The sequence below is a fragment of the Heterocephalus glaber genome, unplaced genomic scaffold, assembly GCF_053883595.1.
Source record: "Heterocephalus glaber isolate CG9 unplaced genomic scaffold, H.glaber_assembly_v1.0 deba00000768, whole genome shotgun sequence".
In the NCBI taxonomy this organism is placed as follows: Eukaryota; Metazoa; Chordata; class Mammalia; order Rodentia; family Bathyergidae; genus Heterocephalus; species Heterocephalus glaber.
The window spans coordinates 4,535,987-4,558,513 of record NW_028258162.1 but is presented as its reverse complement, the minus strand read 5'-3'; the positions used below and the strand labels follow the sequence as shown (position 1 = coordinate 4,558,513).

The following is a 22,527-nucleotide window of genomic DNA, read 5'->3' as shown; positions in this document are numbered from 1 at the left end:
CTTCAAGAAGTTTTCGCCTTTCACAGCAGCTGTTAGTGGTTACTGAACCAAGAACACTCACACAGCATCTCGCTTAATCCTGGGAACAACGCTGAAAGATTGGGTTTACTGTGGCACTTTACAAATATGGAAACTGAGGCTCTCAGGGTTAAATGAGGCGCAAGTCCGTCGTTAGAAATGGGCAGAGCTGGAATTCAACACCAAGATGTGTTTGACTCCAGTTGACAAAGCCAGAACTTTACAACTGCAACCAGCAAGACATTGTGTGCTAACTACGGAACATGTGTGTGTCATAACATCAAATGGATCTAAACTTTCACCAGTCTAACCCTGTCATTGTGTAAGAGGACACAGGTTCACGGGGACAGGTACTCTGCAGGGTGCTAAGAGGGAATCTACTGGACCACTAAAGAACCACAGAGAGGAAGAATATGCTGAATTCAAGATGTTTTTTCCATTACTAGAGATAGAACCCAGGGCCTCTGCACTGAGCTACATCCCCAGACCTGTTTGTTTTTCATTCTGAGGCAGCATCTTGCTAAGTCACCAAGTTGCCCCAGGTTAGGCTCAAACTTGTGGTCCTCCTGCCTAGCCCCTCAGAGTGCTGGGATTGCAGGTGTGCGCCACCACACAGGGTTGAATTCAAGATTGTTAAGTTGTTCTTGCCCAAAGGTGGTTTCTGAAGTGGTCAGTAGGATGAGTTAGTCTAGGAATCTCTCCTATGGTCATGAAGTTGTACCTGGTCAACACACCAGTCCTCTGAAAAAGACACTGGACTTACCACCAGTGCGTGTGTGCATGCGTGTGCATGTGTGTTCAACCCTCATTGTATGTATACGGAGTTGTGAAGGTTGGGAATTGTGAAAGGACTCACATCTCAAGACCTACAATGTTGTGGTTGTTGTGTTACTGTCCTTTGAGGTGCTGGGGATTGAAGCTAGGGTTTGTGCCTGTCAGGCAGGCGCTCACCACTGACCTACACTCCCAGCCCAAGACATTGTTTCTGTGGGTGAAAGGGAAAGCACATTCTCCCTCGAACATTTCTCCACTTACACACCATTTTTTGGCTAAGAATTTATCACCCCTGACAAAGTTTGCTCTGTGAACTTGCCAAGCTGCCATATTACCTGGTAAGAATTTAAAGAGTCACTAGATTGAATAGTTCTAAAGGTCAAATGCAATAAAAATTTATTGACTGTACTGAGCTGAAAATGAAAACATTTTAAAATAAATTATGATTTATGAGTCATTAAACTGTTTTGTTACTGTAAATAGGTGCTTTTTACTTATAGGACACAATAAACTTCAGTAGTTTTTATACAATTAATTACTTAAAATTTTAAGTGTGAATTGAATATTTCTGTAAACTAAAAAAGTATTTAAATTCTCAGTGGAACACTGCTTCTGATATGAATCATTCAAAACTAAAAGCCAGGATTCATGACCCTTAAAACTTTTTTAAGAAATCACAGTGGCCTGAACAGTTTTCATTTTAGCAAACAATACTCAAGTAAAAGATAATATCATATGCTGTTATTTTGAGATTCCCTGGATGTGGTGGCACACACCTGAAATGCCAGCACTTTTGAGGCTGAAGCTGAGGCTGGAGGCTCCCTGTGAGTTTGAGACCAGCCTGGGCTACCTAGTAAGTTCAAGGACAGCCTGAGCTGCAGAGACAGACTCTGTCTCACAATAATAATAATAATAATAATAATAATAATAATAATAAAGGAAATCGTCTCTTTTTCAACTTAGACTCTCACTGCATCTCTTCTTATTTTTTAAAACTTCAATGTAGAACATAAGTTTTGTGGAGTACGTATGTCATGTCCTGGAGAACTGTCCTTCACCTCTCTCAGCAGACAAAGCTGTTTGAACAGAAATACAAATCCCCTTGCCAACGCTGGCCATGAACACAGCGTATGTTCTGGGCTTTTGGGAGATGACTGCAAATTCAGCATTCAGGAAGTGGCCATCTAAGAAGTGACACAGTAACATTTCCTACATGATTGGTGGGAGTCATACTGTCCGAGAATGAGACTTCTTGGTGTGAGCAATGAATTCTCAGCTAGAGTCTGGTTTTGGTGAGAAACCAGGTCCCAGCCCATGTGTATTTGCTGAAGCTGGGGCTGGGAGTTCATGTCTCCATGACTCAACAGGGACTAAGTTAGATTTAGGGTTACAGAGACTCAGCTCTGCTTTTTATGTGGTGAGAGGCCCTAGTTTAACTAGAAAGTGCTGCTGGCCTCCCAGAGGGCAAAGAAGAGATGAAAAATCCGAGAAATCTTTTGGTGATGGGGTTGGACCAGCGAACATATCACCACATTACAAAAGCATTCCTTTATTCAATACCAAGCCTTTGGGCTCCACCATTAGTTTTCTCTCCAAGTTAGTACTTTTTAAATTTCTACTTATAGCAGGGATTGTTTTTGTTGTTATTTGTGCTAGTTGGACAAAATGATATGTATCTGTGCCAAAACTATAAAAGATATTAGCTTAGAAAGAGCAATCCACTCACTTCCAGAGAAGCACACGGTGCCCTCTGCCTACAAAAATAGCAGCCGCTCTGCTCAGCTCCTACACTGCGTGCCAGTTGCTAAAATAACTTCGTCTTCACTGCGCAAAATAATTAAGAAAAAAAACCATTGTTTTTTTGGTACCAGGGATCGAACTCGGGTCTTTGCGCTTGTGCGGCAGGCGGCAGAACCACTGAGCTAAATCCCCGGCCCTGTGCAAAATAATTAAGAAAAAACTTTTCTTTCCATAACAGACAAGTGTTTAAGTAGCTATACTAACTCCTGCCTATTTTACTTTACTGTTCGCTTCTACTGATTTGTTTCTTCCTCTACCCTGTTCCCCCAGCAAGATGTCATTAGGCTGACAGGAAATAAAGAGTACACCACAGAACAAGTCTGTAGAGAGGTGTTTTCTAGGTGACCACGCATTCCTCTTACTATCTAAATAAACAGAAGGAGGAATCACAAGAGAAGACACCCAAAAACATGCCACAGTGAGGCTGCTCTTAAGGAACTAGGCTCCCAAATGTCTGTAGGAACAGGCAAATAGGAAAGGGATCCACCACACCTGAAGCAGACATCAGCAAACAATGTACCACGTGGCATGGACACAGAACCCATCACCCAACTCTTCCAGTACTCACTCCTCTAAGGAAAGAATAATAAGCTTTCTAAGGAATAAATAATAAGCTTTTTTATTAATAAGAATAATAATAGGCTTTCAACAGAAAGCACAGTCGACCACAGTATTGGGACCCGCAGCCCCCACAGGGGTGTGGTATGTGCATGAATGCTTGGATCTCTTAATAAAATCTCCCATGTAGTTTAAATCACCTGTAGCCTACTTATAACCCCTAATATAATATAAATACTGTGCAGTGCACTGTACCGTTCAGAGAACATAAAGAAGAAAGCTGGTGCATGTTTAGTACAGACGCAATTTTTTTTCAATTCTTTCTGATCCACAGTTGGCTGAATTTGCAGAAAGTGTGGATGTGGAGGGCCAGTGGTAGATGGCGTGATGAAAATTATCACAGGCGACCCGAATTAGCCTAGGAGTCAAGGGAGGCTCATCTGAGAAGTGAGGTCAGCAGAGGTGGGAAGAATAAGGAATCAGCTAGGTGAGGAATGGAGAAGAGAACTTGCCTGATAGTAGGAACTGCATGTGTGAAGGTCCTTCAGCTATCACAAGTTGAAGGAAGTTGGTGAGAGGTTAGGAAGGCAGAGAGAAGAGGAAGCAGAGAGGCATCAGTATTTACTAAGTGCTTTCTGGTTACTAGGTTCTGTTCTAGGCCTTTTATATGCATTAACTTACATATAAAAGTCCTGGGGTGTAGATACTGTTGTCTGTTTTAATGAAGAGTAAATAGAGGCAAAGAGAGATCAAGAATGGCTTCCAAAGGGCTGAGGATTTAGCTTAGTGGTTCCACCACCTGCCTCGAAAGCGCTAGGACCCAAGTTCAATCCCCAGTACCAAAAAGAAAAAGAATGGCTCCCAAGGTCAAACAGCCAGGGAGTAGAAAAAAACAGAACGTGAGTCACAAATCCTTAGCGACTATACCACAGTGTCTGTGACAGAGACAGATGAAATAAAGCCTTAGAAGCCAGAAGAGAAGATGTGGACTTTATTCTCAGTTCAACAGAAAGCACTTGCAGGCCTCAGAGCAAGAGAAAGTGGGCAGCAACAGAGTCAAAGAGGACTTAAGTAGTGACACTGGCAGAGGCAGCTGAGGTGCGACATGACTCTCACTTCTCAGCAATCAGACAACAAAGAATTACTCCAAAAATGTGTAACTCGTCTTGATGAATATTCTCCAAATTACATTTTTCCCATGGGCAAAATATTCTAAAGAAAACTAAAAACAATTCAGGTGAACATTGAGGGGAAAAAAACTAGAGAAGAAAAGTAATAGTTTTATTTGAAAACTTTTTAAAACACAGGAAGCACTCAAAGCACTTTTAGCCATAATTCTCTTGGAGAACTAGAGGGGGAAGGACGATAAATAAGAATACCGTCCAAAGTAAATGATAAACATTGCTACTTGGAGACTATAAGTAATAAGTAATATTGCCAAGAAACAAATGATCAAACACAGCATCTACATAATAGGCTGGCTATAATGAAAGAATAATTCAATATATACAAAGCACTTAAAATAGTGTCTGACATTTAGAAAGTCATATACGTGTTGAATAAAAAGTAGCAATAGCCAAAACATGTATTGCTTTAAATTAAGTGAAGTAGAGCAGAGAATAACAGAGTATAATAAACAATAAGGGTGATTGCAGCTTATTCAACTTTGGCTTTGGTTGCCTGGTGACCTTGAGTCCCTATGTTGAGGGCAGTCCAAAAGCTTGGGAAATAGTATCACACTATGCATCTTAAGATCACGGGGTGATTTCTCATACTTGTCTGTTCACATCACAAAGAAAAGCTCTGCACCCCGGACAGAATAGCCAAACAGAGGGAGACAGTTTTGCCAGCCAGCCAGAGCTGGTCATAGGCACCTCTTCCAATGCCATTACCCATACCCAGTGAGGCTGGCTTGGTAGCTGAGCTTGAAATTGATCCTGGCTGGAGCCATAGCAGGGAAATTGGCAAACACTACAAATCAGAGTTCTCCACCCCAGCCTCACCCTAGACAAGCGGTTGATCGAAAATTGGCCATCAGACTATTTCCAGGGCTCAAAACTGTGCACAAATTTTCCTCACTTGAGGAGGATGATGAATTTGAGACAAATATTCACCCATTATCAGTTGAGGAAAAACTCACGATCATACAGCTCCAGGTGCGAAGTAGTTGCAGGACCTTTCCTTACAAAAGGCATTGTATTGTTATCCAGAAAATTCAAAAGGCCCAGCATCCAGCTTCAGTTTCCTGCCATGAGTTGTATAACTCTGACAAGGAATGGATGTGTCATTTCTTGATTTAAATTAGTATAAAATTTTAAGACAATTTTTTTATCTGAGGACACAGCTGGAAAGTTATGAGGTTTAAAGATTATTTTCCCCTCCGTCACATTACTTTATAGATTATCCAACACTGGACAAAAAATGCAAACAACTGATAATATTATCAATTTTAAACTATTCTACTTTTGAAGAATGAGAAAACTTTCTAGTCAAAACTTGCTAATCTTCAGCTTTTCATTCAAGCTATGTTGGCCAGTTGATATGTGTTTAGACTAGAGAGTATGACTTAATTTACTGTACACAGAAGTAGAAAATCATTATATATTTATACTAGTTATATATGGTATATATCTCTAGATATTTTAATCAGAAATATACAATATATAAAATAATGCATGCTGAATTATGTTCCCCTATTCTTATCAGTTTCCCTCAAATATTTTAGAATGTATGTAAAAATAATATATTGAATAAATTTCAAAGAAATATGAATAGTAAGATGAAAATGTTGAAAAGCATGGAGTTATTTCATTGCCAAATATAACTAATTGTAGACTTCAAAGTGGTTTGAAATACCTCTATTATATACCCTGCATTCTTAGAAACACTTTGGAGCATTAAGTGCTCACGTACAGACTAAAATTGAATGAATTGACGACAAATACAGACTAGTGCTAGAAATCCAAGCTAAAACCCCAGCAGGGTGACTAAGCTGACGAAAATGGGAATGAGCCTGCTTTAATGACACACACTTACTAGGGCAGTTTACTAACATCTCCTTATGCCCACTGGCCTGGGAGCTTCGTAACAGGGAGCTAGCTATTCACTATTCTACCCCCAGCAGCTGGTATTGGTATGAAATAGATCACCAGGAGGATTTGCCAAATAGAAGATGGGAGGGTTTCTTTTCATTAACAAGCCCTGGAAGACATCAAGAAGACGGTAGCAGTACAGCATGGCCTCAGAGTAAGAGAAGATGCAAATGACACTGGGCCCAGAGGAGCAAGCCAGCACAGTGCGGCACTTGCCCAGCCCAGCAGGTCTTGAGCGGACAGAGAAAAGGCTCCACCAGCCGCAGAAGTGGTTCAAAGCATGTCAGAGGCCTCCCAGGCATCGGCCATGTCCGGGGTCAACAGGCCCTGGAAGGAAGGGGCAAATAAGATGAGTGATTCCCAAAAGACAGCACCTGTGAGCTCATAGGAAGCAGCCCTGCCACTCTTCCCCATAGCCTGCACACACCCAGAAATAGGGGGGCTTGGGTCCTAAAATAGCAGTGCAAACAGAGCATGAGAAAAGCAGCGTTCCCACAGAAAGGACCCCACTATTAATACACACACAATGTCAACAAAAAGTGACCAGGGACATCTGCACATTCTGCAGGCAATCAGCTCCCTTCCATCCGAGACAAGAACATTGAGATATTGAAAAATCAATGACCTATGCCTTTCATTTCACACCAGGACCGACCAAAGCTTGTCTTGATGGGTAAAGATGTAGAAAACAAGGCTTGATATTCTAAAGAAATGCATGCAGAAAGACCCGTGTTTCAATATTCCTATAAGTCTCCCTGGTATAATTATTACAGAAATATGCTGCAACTCTCAAGTGTGTCCTTTTACATACCAAAATCGTTCACAATTTTTTCCCACTTAGGAAGAAATAGACAATATAAAAACAAATTGTTAAATCATGTGAAGCTGGCCCAATTAAATGGAATCTTTACTCAAGATTTTGACAGCACCTGATGCTCTGTATCTGTTGGCATGGGGCTCGGATTGAATCCTGACAGCTGCTACTTCATCAGAAGGTATAAACCAGAACTGTTACCCACTTTCACACCAGTGTAGCCAGTGGGCACTTATTTCTTGAGAAGGGGGGGGGAAATCCTAGAACTGACATACTTTCCTGGAACTTCCTTCTTTTATGAAACAAAAGGAGGGTGGGGAAGGAAATACCCTCCCTTCTTGGCATGGCCTGAACACAGTGTTCTCCTACACGTCCCTGACCATACTATTGCAAAACGACACATTATGGAAGCCAAGCTCATGCTGGGCTCGTATTGTATAATAAGCTATTTCTTAAAAAGAAACAAAGAGGAACTCAAAATGTCATTCATTTTATTCAGAAAAAAAAAAGTGTCCCCAGCTACCTTTGTCTCTTCTAAATCTGTAACATCTCTTACATTCTGTCGGCTTAATGCATGATAACTTACATTTTAAGGAAATCTAGGAAGTTCCTTTAGGAATTTAGATTTTGTCTCTCATCTTTTTAACTTGGTATTGATTACAGCTCCTAATACTTCCTATAATCAGGAGTAGGCACCAGAATTGTTTCTGGAACTTTAAAACTTTACAGATCTGGCTCAGCATAGTGGTGCAGGCCTGTGATCCCTGCACTGTGGGACGCTGAGACAGGAGGATTGCCATTCCAAGCCCAGAAATTTACCAACTTAGCAAGACTCAGCAACTCAGAGAGCCTCTATCTCAAGATAAAAAATAAAAAGAGCTGGGGATTGTAGCTTGGTGCAAAGACCCTGAGTCCAATTCCCTAGTACCACAAAAAATTTTTAAAAATCATAGATGCCAGGTTCTTTCTCCCCCTCTGTAGATCAATGTGCAGAGCTCATAAGTTTGTATTTTAGAGATTTTTCTGGTTCTGGGGGTTACCCAAGGTTAAGAGCTCCTGGACATATGTTAACAAGAAGCCTCTGAGTCACTAGAAATACAAGTTCAATAAAAATCATCAGTGCCACGATTTTCAAAATTCTGTTTTGGGGCTGGGTATGTAGCTCGGTGGTAGAGCGCATGCTTAATACATGCAAGGCCCTGGGTTCTATCCCTAGCACACAAAAAAGAAAAAAGAAGTCATGTTTCACTGGTCAAAAACAAGCAGAAATAACTCAGAAAGGAGGAGTTCCTCTTCCTTCTTTTATCCTTGCTCTGCCAACTCCCAGGGCTGGATTAGCCCTGTACTTCTACCTCGCCCGCAGTTTACGCCCAGATTTCTGAGTATGACTGAAGAAACCACTGCATCTTGATTCGTGGCACGTCCTTCCCCACGGCAGCCACTCCAGGGCTGCCCACTCTGTCGGAGGCTCTGCCTTCCATCTCTCTCCACTGCTCGAAGCAGGAAATGTGCTGCTTCTTCCTCAGACGGGAGCTCAGCAGGTGCGAGCTGCACCTGCTTTCTTTCTCCCTGTGTGGCTTTATCGCTTCCACCTCCGTAAATCGCCGGGCGAGACTGAAAAATTCCTAGTGCCTGGCTCCCACTCCCAAACCATGATTTAATTATGTCAAAGAAATGTAAAGCCCTTTAGTTGAGTCGAATGTACAGCCGAGGATGAAAGCCACAGCTCCTAATTGGAGACATAAAATCAGAATCATCCAAAGAGACATTCTTTTAAAAATCTACACATAATCAAGTCCCAGCCCCAAAGATCCTGATTTGGTTCACATGGGTGCTGGGCTTGGCACTAATATTTTTAAAGCATTCTGTTGTGTTTTTATATGTCGTAACTATCAGGAAAAATGGACAGAAATATTATAGAGGCATAAATCCAAACACTGCCTAGTCAAATAGGTTAATATATTATCATATTTAATATATTATCATATTCAGTATTTATTATCATGTTTGTCATATTTAATAAATTAATATTTAATTATCCCATTTAATATTTAATATGCTTATTTATAAATTAACAAATTTGCACTCTACAGAACATTTAACTTTTCTTCATTAAATATTTAAATGTAAATTTTTTGAGAAAATAATTGATACTTTTCACTTATAGGAAAAAATTAAAGACTTTTTAAGTATAATGCCAAAGACTGAGCCAAAAACAGGAAAGATTGATAGCTTGAAATAGGCCAAAACTTACAATTCTCCCTATAAAAAATCCCTATAGTAAAATTGATAACAGAAATATATCCAGCAGCTATGACAGCCGAGGCTTAACTTCTTTAACATTTATAGAACACATAAGTCAGAGCAAATTAAAATAAAAAGAAAGGATAGAACAACAGAAAAGTAGATAAAGAACACTAATATATGATAATTAAAAATACAAATGGCCAGCGAAACGATGGGAAAATGTTAATGAACACATTAAAAGGCAAACTATGAAAGTAAGAGGATACTATTTGCCAATGCAACTGGCAAAGATAAAATGGAATACATTACAAGGTTAGGGAGAAACAGGTGTTTTCTTACACTGCTGTCTAGAGAGTAAATTAGAGCGCTCCTTAGAGCGATTGGGCTACACATATCAAAATCCTTAAATTCTTGTGTAGACTTTGAGCCAGACATTCTGCATCCGGGCATCTGAGTAAGGAAATAACCATCTCTGCTACTGAGGTCCCTGCAGCCCTTGTCCTAAGCCTTTGGGTATTAAAGAGATGACACAAGGAATTGGACCAGGGCCTTTGTGAGCAGATTTATTGGAAGGCTGTGCCCTGCCAACATCATACCTGGCACCTCCTTTGCAGTACTGAGGTTTCCACTCAAATAGCCTGTTAACCTCACCCCTGCAGGCCACCTCTGACCTCGCGGAGAGCCCTCACTCAGCCATAGCACTGGCCGCTGCACACTGTTCCTACAGCACCCTTCTGGATCCCCTCCGCATTTCTCTGCGTGTGCAGCCAGCCCATAACAGTCACTTTCTTTGGCGGCAGTGTTGGCAAGGAGTCTGGGCATGCGCAGAGGTTGGGTCTTCTGAGGACACTGCAGCGTCCTCCTGATACCGTTTGGCCCTCGGCCCGCGCTGGTTAACCCTCTGTCCCCAGCTTCTGTTTGGCCAGTCCCCTTGCTGAGGGGCCTCTGACTCCCATACCCAGCACTGGGTCGCTTTAAACACAGACTTCCTGCACCACACGTGTGTCCTAACCCAAACACCTATGGCCTCAAAAAAAACAGAACAAATCCAGTTTCCCAACCTTAGAGGATTAGCTAAATATATTATGATCCATTGATACAACGGAATATCATTCAATAAATACAAATGATGCAGTAGCAGACAATGTAATAAGAATGACACCCACCACACATTAAAAAGTGACAAAATCTGTTTTCTTAACTGAAGAATGTACAATAAACTGCTGTCAGTCATACATCTCTAGTTCGTAAGATTATAGTTGATTTGCCTTTTTATTTTTTGTTAATCTCTATCGTACAACTTTTTAAAATGGATATGTATTCATCTGGAAAAAATAACATAAGAAATAATTCAAAATGGCATGTTAAAAAAAGTTACAAGTTAAAAAAAATGTTACACTCGCATCAAGCCTGCACGCACCGCAGTAGCTTGGCCCTGCTCCACCTGCAAAGCTGAATTTGTCCAGAGCAGTTTGCCTCTAGGGGGTGCGAAGTCCTGATCTTGTAGAGAGCCAGGCCTGGAGGGAATTTGTCACCTCAGCTGTGGCACAACTAGAAACAGGCACAACTACAGCTCTCCACCAGGCCCTGGATGGATGGCTTCCAAACCTGTAGTACCCGCCCATGAAATCCTACATGAAATGATTCCTAAACAAACACTGTACTGATCTGGTTGAGTAGGAACTGGGGCCTCTAGAGACCCCAAGCCTTCTCTCCCTACAAGATTTCACAGCAGTTCTTGAAGTAGTTTTGTAGCTCCCAGAATGACAATTTGACAAACAAGTCATAGTTGGGTTTTTTTATTTTTGTAGTCGCTTTTAAGAAGGCAACTTCCTTTCCAGCAACAGATGTGTTGAGTCAGGGTGTGAAATTCAGCTGAAGTTATTTTTATTTCCCAGACACACCCATTCACTTACATGCACACCTGAGTTCCTTGAGGCCTGATCTTCCTTTGATATAGAAAGCTCTCTTCACCATCTCCACCTACAAACTCCAACAAATCCCAGCTACACCCTTTAGTCCTTTCTGACCTCCAACGCTTTAGATTAAATTTTCCCTCACCTTTGGCCCCATCTTACCTATAAACTCTATTATACCATTTGGTTACGATGTCCAAGCTAGGCTACAAATACTATTTAAATAAATCCTGCAGGTAGGATTAAAAACTCCCACCCTTACCACGAACACCTTCAAGCATCTGTTTGTGCCTGCTGTTGTATACAAGAATGAAAGAATTCTAGGTAGTGGCATAGAGAGGAACTGAATGTTCATCGTGATTAGGGTTCAGACAATATAATGTCTATTACAATGGCTGGTATAAGAAGAAGCTGTGAGTCCCCATGGGATGGGGAACACCTTTAACAAAGAAGGTCTGGCTCTATTAGACTCAGCTGCAAGGCCCATGGCAAAAAGGGAACATGGTAGTTTCCCCATGGAGAAAGATGACCATTGCTTGAAATTATTGAAGCCTATGCAATCTTTTGGTACAGTACATTCTGGGGATAAAAAGCTGTCTTTCCAAACAAAAACAATTATTCCAATACTCTGAGACTTCTCTAGAACTCACTAGAAGGAAATCAGGATTGCAACTGGCAAAAGAAAGGTAATCTGTCTAAAGCACCAACAGAACATCAGCTCAGGTCCCAAAGACGAGACGAGCAATCTCAGGATTGAGGATGGAAAGTCAAGAGCCCAGACTCACGCATCCAGGGTGGGGACAGCACCTCGATTTTGCATAGAAGAAGAATCAGAACATGCAGAAGCAGTGGGATACTCAAAGGTCTGAACCAACAAATCAGAAGGCTGCTGACACCCTGGGTTCTGGGTTTTAGAACAGGAGCAGGAACAAGATGGGAGAGGAAGACAAGATGCAGGGGTAGTCATTTATAGGTTGAGACTCAGCTAGCAAACTTCAAATGAGAATGTTAGGGCGCACTCATTGTACCCACAGGCCAGTAAGGGCAGGGGATCTTCAAGCTGGATAATTCTATTGTCATCATTTGTTCATGTGACCAGAAATTAATATTATTAGGCACTATATATATATCTGTGAAATTAGCAGGGCTCAGGTATCTACATGGGAGAAAGATATTTCCATGAAGGTTCAATCTACATGAAATGATGCATTTGGGAATTGTGGCATGATGATCACTTGAAACTGAGGTGTTTTCACTGGTAATAGGAAGTCAACACAAAGGATATCTTGGTCCAACACATTTTGTATGTAGAATAACATATTTAAAATTTAGAAATGGAAAAGCTACACAAAGATAAAATGTAGCTTGGCATTAAGATGATAAGGACAGCACCGGGGGCCTATAAATGCAAACATTTTATATGTCCTTAGTTTCATCCAATACAAAGTCAAAACTGCTACAAGACAATGGAGAGCTGTACATTCCAAACTATTTGGATGAAGCACAGCTCATACTTTCTCCACATTTTGTAAAGGGAGACAGATTTTCTAAATCTCACTCATCATCCCACCTCACCCTATTTCTTTGATTCTAAAAGTACCACATGTAGTGACACCGTATTTACAGCATACTTGCTTAGAATCAGATTGATGCACTGAGATTTATATGTTAAGTGTCTAAGTTTCAGGGGATAAATGAGAATCCCCCGTGGAATCAAAATTTACATAATTTATTTTACTAATATGCATATTTTTACTAATATGAGTTGAAAGCTTGCATTAAAATGAAGTGATGCATCATTAATATTTATAATGATATTTTGAGTAGATGCTAGGTTTGATGGAGCTATTTTTTGGTACCAGAGATCAAACTCGGGACCTTGTGTTTGCAAGGCAGGCAGCAGCACCACTGAACCAAATCCCTGGCCCTTGATAGAGCTATTAAACCAGATATCAATTATTCCCCTTATGTCTGGGCAGAAAGGAGTTTAAGGGGGCTCTTTAAGAAGAAGCAGTTACACAAGACATTAGAGAGCCTTCTCCCCAAGACTGACTGCTTCTTTAATGTCTTGTTATTTTGATTCTCAAAGGTATCATTGCTGCTGGATTCAGGGAAAACTCCTTTTTAAGAAATCCAACTCATCAGCAACCAAAATAAAATCCCTTTCGCTTATTCTCAAAATACAGATGTGCATTTTTTAAAAACAGAACTTTTCACTTGGACAGGAAGTTTACATTAATATAGAAAATACAAAGTCATCCAAGCAGTCTTACAGTTCTAAGGAGTCTAGAGATGTGCAGAGCTGAGACTTTCCCAAATCTCCTCAGCTTAAGACAGAAATACTTGGCTCTGACAGCAGATGTAACTTGGGAGCGCTTCTTCTTTAACAGAGGCCCCTGGAGCCACCTTATCTGTCACCTGTGTTGGCTTAGGCAGAAGAGTCCTCTCCTACCCAATGACAAGTGAAAATGAGACACTTAGGTTTCCTCAGGGCCTCCAACTCGGTCTTGCTGTCAGGGTGAGGAGCAAAGCAATGGGGAGGTGATGGTTTGTGGCCCACAAAGGAATGACTGGCTCTCCGCCTCATGACTGTCACTCGGAAACCTCCCGGACACCCTGCTGGGAGGTGATCTTACACCATCTATCCATTTCAAACGCACAACATGACGGGGTCTTCGCCATACAATAATTATAGTGTATAGACATTGCCAATTAAACACACACTATTACATGATACTAGATAAAAACTAAAAGAATTTATGACTGAATAAATAAAATATCCAATTAATAAAAGACATGTGTTAAGGCCAATCTCCATTTCATTTCCCTTTGCAGGAATATGACCTATCATGGTTTTATTAGTGTGATCTTTGGCTTTTTTATAATCCACCATTATATTCATGTAATTCTCTAGGACACAACTATAATACTCATACACAGTGTGCTACCTATAACAAAGGTATCTGAATTATCAGTTTATTCATCTAAACTTAAAGATTTAAGAGAATTCTTAGAAAAATATAAATCTACAATAATTTACTTAGGTAATTTTCTTGCTAAACACTAAATTTTTGCTGTTAAATATTTGATAGTTTTATTAATTTTAAGAGCTACCAAAATGCAACTAAGATATAAGAATAACTATCAGAATAGGTTTAAAAATGGGATTTAGCTCAGTGGTTCCACTGCCTGCCTTGTAAGCACAAGGACCGGAGTTCGATCCCTGGTACAAAAAAAACCAAAAAGCTAAACTTAGATAGCTTCATTTTAAATCTTCCATCAGTGATGTTATCCCTACGAAAAGATGCAGTATCATTAAACATATCATCAGATAACAGAGTGGCAGAAAAGTGAAAGACATATCAAACTTTTAAGAAGCATTCTTTTTTTTTTGGTACCGGGTATCGAACTCAGGTCCTTGTGTTTTCGAGGCAGGCGGCAGAACCACTGAGCTAAACCCCCAGGTCAAAAAAGCATTTGTTTTTAAAAGAATACTTACTCTTTTCCTGCCCTCTAAGAGGATATGTCCTGAGTTTTTCAAGAATATCAACCACGATCAAGGATAGCAAAACCAGAGACACAGGCAGGTCTGGGAGGGAATCAGGTAGTAAATCAATGGACCCATTGTTATTCTTCTGCACCTGTTTTCAGAAAAAAATTTAGACTCTTTAAATTCTTCTGCTTACTTAAAAGTTTTCCAAAACTTTGCAAGCAGTGCTAGGTTAGTTATAAGTACATTAACTACAAAATTAAAAGCTTGGTTTTTCGGCTTCTCAGGTTGTGAACGTCACAAGGTAACGAACCATTTCTTCAGGTGGAATAAGCGTTCATCTAAGTGGAAGGGTTTCCAATTAAAGATGGGGCTTAGTAAACACATGCGAAAATAGAATAGCAGCCTCCTGATGCCCAAGGAATGGGTGATTCCTTTCACCTGTGCTGTTGGACCAAGTTTCAGAGTCCACCCTCAAAGAGCTGGGAAAATAAATAATGGCATCCAGGGTTTTCCAAGAAGGGAGAACTCAGGTTAAACCAGGTGGGATTTCTTCCTTCATCTGCTTAGGGTACCTACAGAAAACTTAGGGCAGGTATCATATCAATACTGAAAAATTTCCCTCTGAGATTGGGGGCAGGACCATTTCTATTCACCATTTTACCGGTGGCCTTTGCCAGTGTAATGCATCACAAGAAAGAAATAAACAGTATAGCTATTGAAAATAAAGAAAAACAAAACATGGTTATTCATAAACTGCATGATAATATATGGAGAAAATCCTCCAAAATGGATGGATTATTTCTAAATACCAATGACAAAAATTTAGAAGCTGAGATTTTTTAAAAATGATATCACTCAAGGCATCATCAATTTAAAAAAATGTGCAGACACTTTATTCACATTTAACAAAATAGCTGACAGCAAGATAATTAGGAATCATTTTTGAAAATGGTAGTATTTAATAGACATATTCATTGATGTCAGTCTTCCTACAAACAGCCCAGTAAGTGGAAAACTATTACACAGAAAATAGCTTATCAATAAAAATAAAACTGTGTATTTTTGTTTACAGAAAAATATTTCAACTTTTTCTTTTTCTCTCTTTTTTTAATTTTTAAATTTTGTTTTTGTACTGAGAATTGAACCCCAGACTCTCACACTGAATACATAAGCTCTTTTTAAGTTTTTTCTTTTTTCTTTTGAGACTTCATTTTGAGAACTCACTCGGTTGTCCAGTTTAGGCTTGGACTTGGGATTCTCTTGCCTAAGCCTCCCAGAGCGCTGGGATTACATGCATGTAACACATGTTACATGTGGTAACACACTCAGCAACATTCCAACTTTTCATGAAACGTGACAATTTAGCAGATGGTAACACATTTGTGGAAGTAGAAAGGCAAGAAACTTTAGGAGAAAAAGAAGATAGGATGATCATTCTTCTGGTTATACAGAACTGTTACAGAGCCACAAAAACAGACAATGTAGTATCTGTCAGTATAGGAAAAGAAAACTCGGTAATGGAGCACAACAAAAGCCCAGAAACAAATCACATGTAGGTACACCTGACTTAAAACAAAGGGAAGACAGCACAGGTGTGGGCAGGACAGACTTTCTTACTAAATGGAACCCTGCCTGTTGAATGTTCTTTGAAAATAAATAAAACTAGATTCTCCACTACACCACATATACAGCTCTGGGTGGATTGTGGACCCAAAAGAGACTAGAAAAACAATGTCCCTCCAAAACATGAGAAGGGGGAGTATCTTGAGGATTTTGAGGTTCAGGCTCACAATATGACAAAATTTCTCAAATAAAGGGCCAAGAAGCAATATACATAAATGAAAGAAACTGACAAATGGGACAGTTTTTAAGTTAAAAACTTCTGTTCACTAAAAGATACCAGGAAGAATATGAAGGTAAGCCACAGAGGGTAGAGATATCAATAATACATATAACCAAAAAGGGACTGTCATACAGAGATGACGCTTTCAAATTAGTTTTTAAAAGATAAGCAATCCAATAGGGAAATGGCAGGATAAAAAGATGCTCAACCTCACTACTTATGGAGGAAATTAGGTTTAAAACTACAATGAGAATATAGCCACTAGAATAGTTAAAAGAAAAACAATGCAAGTGCTGGTCAGGATGGGGAGAAGCAGGAACACTCGTTCTCTGCTAGTGATTCTTTAGTACAGAAAGTAGGATTAGCTCAGGGGATTTAGCTCAGTGATGCCACCACCTGCCTCACAAGCACAAGGTCCTGAGTTCAATCCACGGTACAGAAAGAGAGAAAATGAGAGAGAGAGAGAGGGAGAAGTAAATATAATTTCTACAGAATTCATCTGGCATGAACTGTTACAATGGAACATTTGAATATCTTTCGACCTATCAATTCTATTCCTAATGTATTTACCCAACTGAAATAGATGCACAAGTGTACAAGAGACACATTCCAAGGGTAGCATTATTTGTAATGGCCCAAAATGGAATCAACTGAAAAACACATCAAGAATAGAACCAATAGGGCCAGGGATTTAACTCAGTGGTTCAACCACCTGCCTCGCAAGCACTAGGTCCCAAGTTCAATCGCCGGTACCAAAAAACAAAAAAAAGAGAGAATAGAACCAATGAACTGTGATTTAGGCAGGAGGTGAAGCTCCGTGGAAGAGTGTGTGCGTAGCATGCATGAAGCCCTGGTTTTGATCCCCAATACCACATGATAAACAAATTGAATACAAGAAGTCAGCCGTAACTTATACCACACATATCTGTACGTACATACATACATTTATAAAATTTGCTTTCCTCCACAAAAAATTAAAAAGCAGGCAGACTGTTTTGTGGTCAAGTTTCCTTTTGAGAGGAGGAAAAGATAGTCATTTCAAGGAGATGTAGGTAGAGCTGGCAAATTGTATCCTTGGCCTGAGTAGCAATTGCACAGGGCTTGCTCTGTACTTCTCCATTAATAGTGTGCATCTATACTTTGTGCACGTTTCTGCTTGTGGGTTACACTTCAGCGAAAGACAGTGAAGAATTAAGCAAAAGAGGAAGGGAAAGATGTAACAAGGGATGAGATATCACAGAAAAGAACCAAAAGAAGCTCTCAAACTCCATGTCCACTTGTTGTTCTTTGAGAAGTTGTAAATTGAATTTTTAAAGCTCTTGGGAAGCTTCAAGCTACTGCTTTTCTATTTCCAACACTCTGTAAATTAATTGAATTAATAGAGCATTCTTCTCTGACCTTTTTGGATAATAAAGTTTTCACAACCTGTTAATTCTGCCTGTAAAATTTCTGCCCTGTGGACACACACCAGAGCCCTTTTGAAGCCGTATTTAACCAACACATAAAGCAGCTTTCAAAGAGATGTCCCATGCAAGGAATTTGTCAGTGGATATCTTATCAAAGAACTTAGAGTTTTAACAGGTTGTTCCTTTGGACATTGCCATATTCCATTTAGAACTGAGGACAATCATGAAAAACATCAGGTCAGTAGAAGGAGCAAACGTAGATCAACTTTCAAATTTCTTACCTTTTTATTATTATTTTGAAATAACATTCCAATCTTGCACACATAAACACAAGAGTAGTGATTTTTTAAAAAATTGAATGTGAGTCTTAACAATCACAGAGCTAACAATGATCTTAGTACTTTAGATATACATACATATACATATATATACATATATACATATATATCGCAAATTTGGAAGAAGACTGGATTAAATCAATTTTTAAAAATGTATTGGGCACACCGTTATCAAATTCCAATAACAGAAAATTCTAAAATCTCAAAATTTTACAGCAGAAGAAATCAAAATTCCATACCTCAGTCACTGCTATGGAAAAGCTGAAGCTGGGAAGTGTGGTGAGTACTACACACATCATCAGAACAGGTCTCCTAGCAAGGGAGAAAAAAATAAGCAAAAGCAGTAATGTACACGATCAACAGTTCCCATTATATTTTGCTAATTTTGCAGTTCCTATTCCATTCATCTATCGTTTTTCCAAGAACCCAATTGCTTCCCTATTTCCATTTCCCAAATGTTTGAGTATGGCAAAGAGGAACACAGGCAAAAACCAGAATTATTTTCTCAAACAAAGGAGTGAGAGATTTTCAAATAATTAGCAAACCCTTGACAACTAAAGCATCAAAGCACAAGTTAAATGACACTTGACATTTCCACATTCATTACTTAGAATCTTACTCATGATTCCAGCTCTAGTGACCCACTGGAAAAAAAGAGCAGTATGACTTTCTTAAGCTATAGTACATCCCATGTTGTAGCATTGATTTTCAAAAAATATACTTAGAGCTAGGTACAGTAGTACATGCTTGTAATTTCAGCACAGAGGGAGCCTGAGGCCAAAGGATTACAAGGGTGAGTCCTTCCGGGACAACTTAAAACGACCCTGTCTCAAAATAAAAAATTTTAAAAAGGGTTGGAAATGTAGCTCAATGGTAGAGTGCCCTTGGGCTTGATGCCTAGTACTGAAAAAAAAAGAAGAGAGAAAGATTTAGACCTGATAAACTATTAAAAAATCACATAAAGTAAGGACATTTGGACACTTTTTACTTGAACCCTCCAAAAAAATCACACACATAAAAAGTCATAATTTTTCAAACTTAGTTTTAGACCACTTAAATCTTATATGATCAATCAACTAGTGATTAAAATATGATATGAATGTAGTCCTATATCTACAACAGAGAAAATAGGATACTTAACGTCATTCATTTATGGGAAGACAACAGATATTCAAAGGTTTTCTATGATGAAATATTTACCTTCTCTTTCATTAGTTAAACACATATTTTTTAAAATTTTGTGGATATTAATAAAGAAAATATAAGTAAGCACTCTTCTTACTTCTGTGAAAAAATAAAACAAAATTTCATAAAAAATAGAGGCTATCAATAATACAGACTGTACCAAAATCCGAATGGCCAAAATGTTACTCATAGTACAAGTCATAGACAAAAAGAACTATCTCTTATACAAAAAGAAACAAGGAGACAGCACCATACTTTCTTTTCAATGAACTAAGAGAAACTAGTAGTATAAATGAAGCCAATTAGTATGTATATTGAAATATACATACTAATGAGAATTCAAGGAATTATTTGAACATCTCCCTACTTCCTATTTCTCTATCTTCTATTTGGCTCTTTAATTATACATGTATATATTTTGAGTTTCTTCTTTGCAAAATTTAAGTTCGTGTGTCTGATTTATTTTACTTAACATTTTGTTCTCAAGGTGCATCCATTTGCCTACAAATGACTCAAGTTCATCTTTCTTTATGGCAGAGTAGTACTCTCCTGTGTATAAATAACACATTTTCCTGATCTATTCATCTGTTGATGAACATACCCACTGTTTTCAAGATCGAGCTATTACACACTGTGCTGCTATAGACAGGGGTATGCATGTATCTATCCATTTATATGATGTGTTTCTAGGCATAAGAATCATTGATTGTTTTCAAAATTTTAACAATTTCTCCCAGAATCCCCTAGGCTAGGGCTATCTTAGATGATGTAAGAGCAGATACAGGTTAACCAGGTGACTGCCCCTTTCTCTAACTCAGACCTGGCCCACACTGGTTATGATGGGATTTAAAACTGGTGCCTTGGATTCTTTGAGCACAGATCCAAGTTCCTGCAGCATAAGACTCCCTAAGGATCAGCTAAACCATCTGTCAGGTCCTCTTTTCCTCACCTGGACCTCTAAAAGGGGACAATGCTGCCAGGGATTGCTCCTGGGCCTCTATCTGAATTATCTTCCTCAATCACGTCTTCCATTCCTGTGGATGGAACCCATCACTTGTCCCTGGCTCTCAAATGTATGCTTGCCTTTTCCTGAGCTCTGGACTGGCACACGCATCTGTGTGCCACCTTCCCCTGGACAGCAAAGAGGAAATGCAGACTTAATATGTCCCAAAGGGAAGTCAAGTTCTCTTCCATACCCATGACAATCCATCATCTGATCCTGCCCAAACTCACCTCAGATCCACTGTCTTCTAACACCATAGTTCATCCACTGTTACCTCTCATCTGCAATACTTCTTAACTGGTTTCCATGGGTACTTCTACTCTTGCCTAGCAATTTTTTCTCCATACTGTAAAAATGGAGTCATAGTTTCAAAATGTAAAACTCATCTTATTACCCTGATCAAAAACCTTCATTGCTGCAGATGATGGTGGTTCACACCCAGAATCTCAGCCCTCTGCGAAGCTGAGGCAGGGAAATCCAAAGGTTGAGCCCAGCCTGGGGAAATTGGCAACTTAGTGAGACTCTGTCTCAAACTTTAAAAAATTAAACATAGAATAAAATAAAAAGAGCTGGAGATGAAGTTCAGAACAAAGGCCCTGGGTTTAATTCCCAGTTCCAACAACAACAGTTTTGCAGAAGGATTTTTTTCCTTAAATTCTTTTATTGGTACATTTTGTGTATACAGTATGTTTACATTCATCATTGGGAACTTGTACCTGTACATGATATATCTTGGTTATTTTTTCCCCATTCCCTGCCCTCCCTTCACTCCCTCCACCCTTCCCTATTTACAAAGACTTTGTTTCCATTTTTTCCTTTTCTCATAATTTTTCCTTTCCCTCTTTTCCTTTCCCCTTCGCCTCCCACTTTGGACCTTTTCTTCCTATTTCAAATTATCAATGATTCATTTTAATCATTTTAACCCTTATTTACACTATCAGTTTCTCACACTAGAAAAACTATTCGGTATTTACATGTGTGTTTTATTCATTTCACTTAAGAGTATGGCCTCAATGTGCATTCATTTAGCTATAAATGTCTCTAGTTTGTCATTCTTTATAGCTAAGTAGTACTCCACTTTATAAAAAAACCACATCTAGAAGAAGGATTTTGTAGATGGATGATGGTAATGAGAGCACAGCAAAGTGAAGGTCCTTAATACCACTGAACCATATAAAAAATTGTTTATGTCATGTTCATTTTACTTCAATTTTTTAAAAAACCCAATGGATATGCAATGTAATTAGAATAAAATTAAAACTTATTATTCCAGCCAACATGTTCTATAGTGACCCATCTTTTCCTGCTACTTAACTCCAGAAACACTGGTCTTTGGTTATTTTGTCTCGCATCAAGCTGGCCCACCTGAGTCTTACAGTCTGTTTCCTTCGCCAGGGGCTCCCTGCATATTTGTTTTGTCTGGTTCCTCGTTGTCTTTTGGACATTGAAGGAGATTCTGGTGGGAGCTTAGAAAGGAAAGAAAACTAAAAGAAAGCTTCTATCTTTTGGAAAATAGATGATTGTCATGCTGCTAGGAATTTGAATGTTAAAGGTGCTTCCGGTGTTTAAGATGGAAATGAGGACAAATATTTTTGGAAACCGATCCCATTTAGAAAAAGGCAGAAAAGTGAGCTGAATTGTGCTCCATCAAGTAGAAAAATAGAACTTGGAAACAATGTACTGAGACATGGAGCTGAGTATTCCTAAGCAAAGTGCTGAGCACAGTCTTTTTTCATTTTGTTAGCCATAGTAACATGTGAGGGAAGAGAGAGAAATTGAAGAAGGAATTGTTTAGCAAAAAAGAAACTAGAACTCGAGTATTCACACATTTTGTAGCCTATCTGTAATGCAAAACAGAACAAAACATGCTTAGAAAAGAACACTCAGATCGTGGCTCGTGAATCCAAGCAACCACCTCACCCAGCAGACTGCTGGCTCGGGAGGAAGACAACAGAGAAAGGAGGAAAGAAAGGAAGACACTTGGTTGGGCCTCTGGGACTCCAGGGAGGAGAGCTGCTGAGGGAGCTATTTGGATGCAAA

The 22,527-nt window shown here is 39.3% G+C and overlaps 1 protein-coding gene across 2 annotated transcripts in view; it reads right to left on the bottom strand.

The window, feature by feature from the left end:
- The window catches only part of Tmem236 (transmembrane protein 236), a 39,284-nt gene that overhangs the window by 3,605 nt on the left and 13,152 nt on the right, over positions 1-22,527 (bottom strand). For both annotated transcript variants that reach the window (XM_087207218.1, XM_004859964.3), the window contains 2 exons: positions 18,539-18,611; positions 14,719-14,860 (listed from right to left, as the gene is read on the bottom strand). In XM_087207218.1, coding sequence (XP_087063344.1) covers positions 14,719-14,860; positions 18,539-18,611 — 215 coding nt within the window. The remainder of the gene's footprint in view (positions 1-14,718; positions 14,861-18,538; positions 18,612-22,527) is intronic.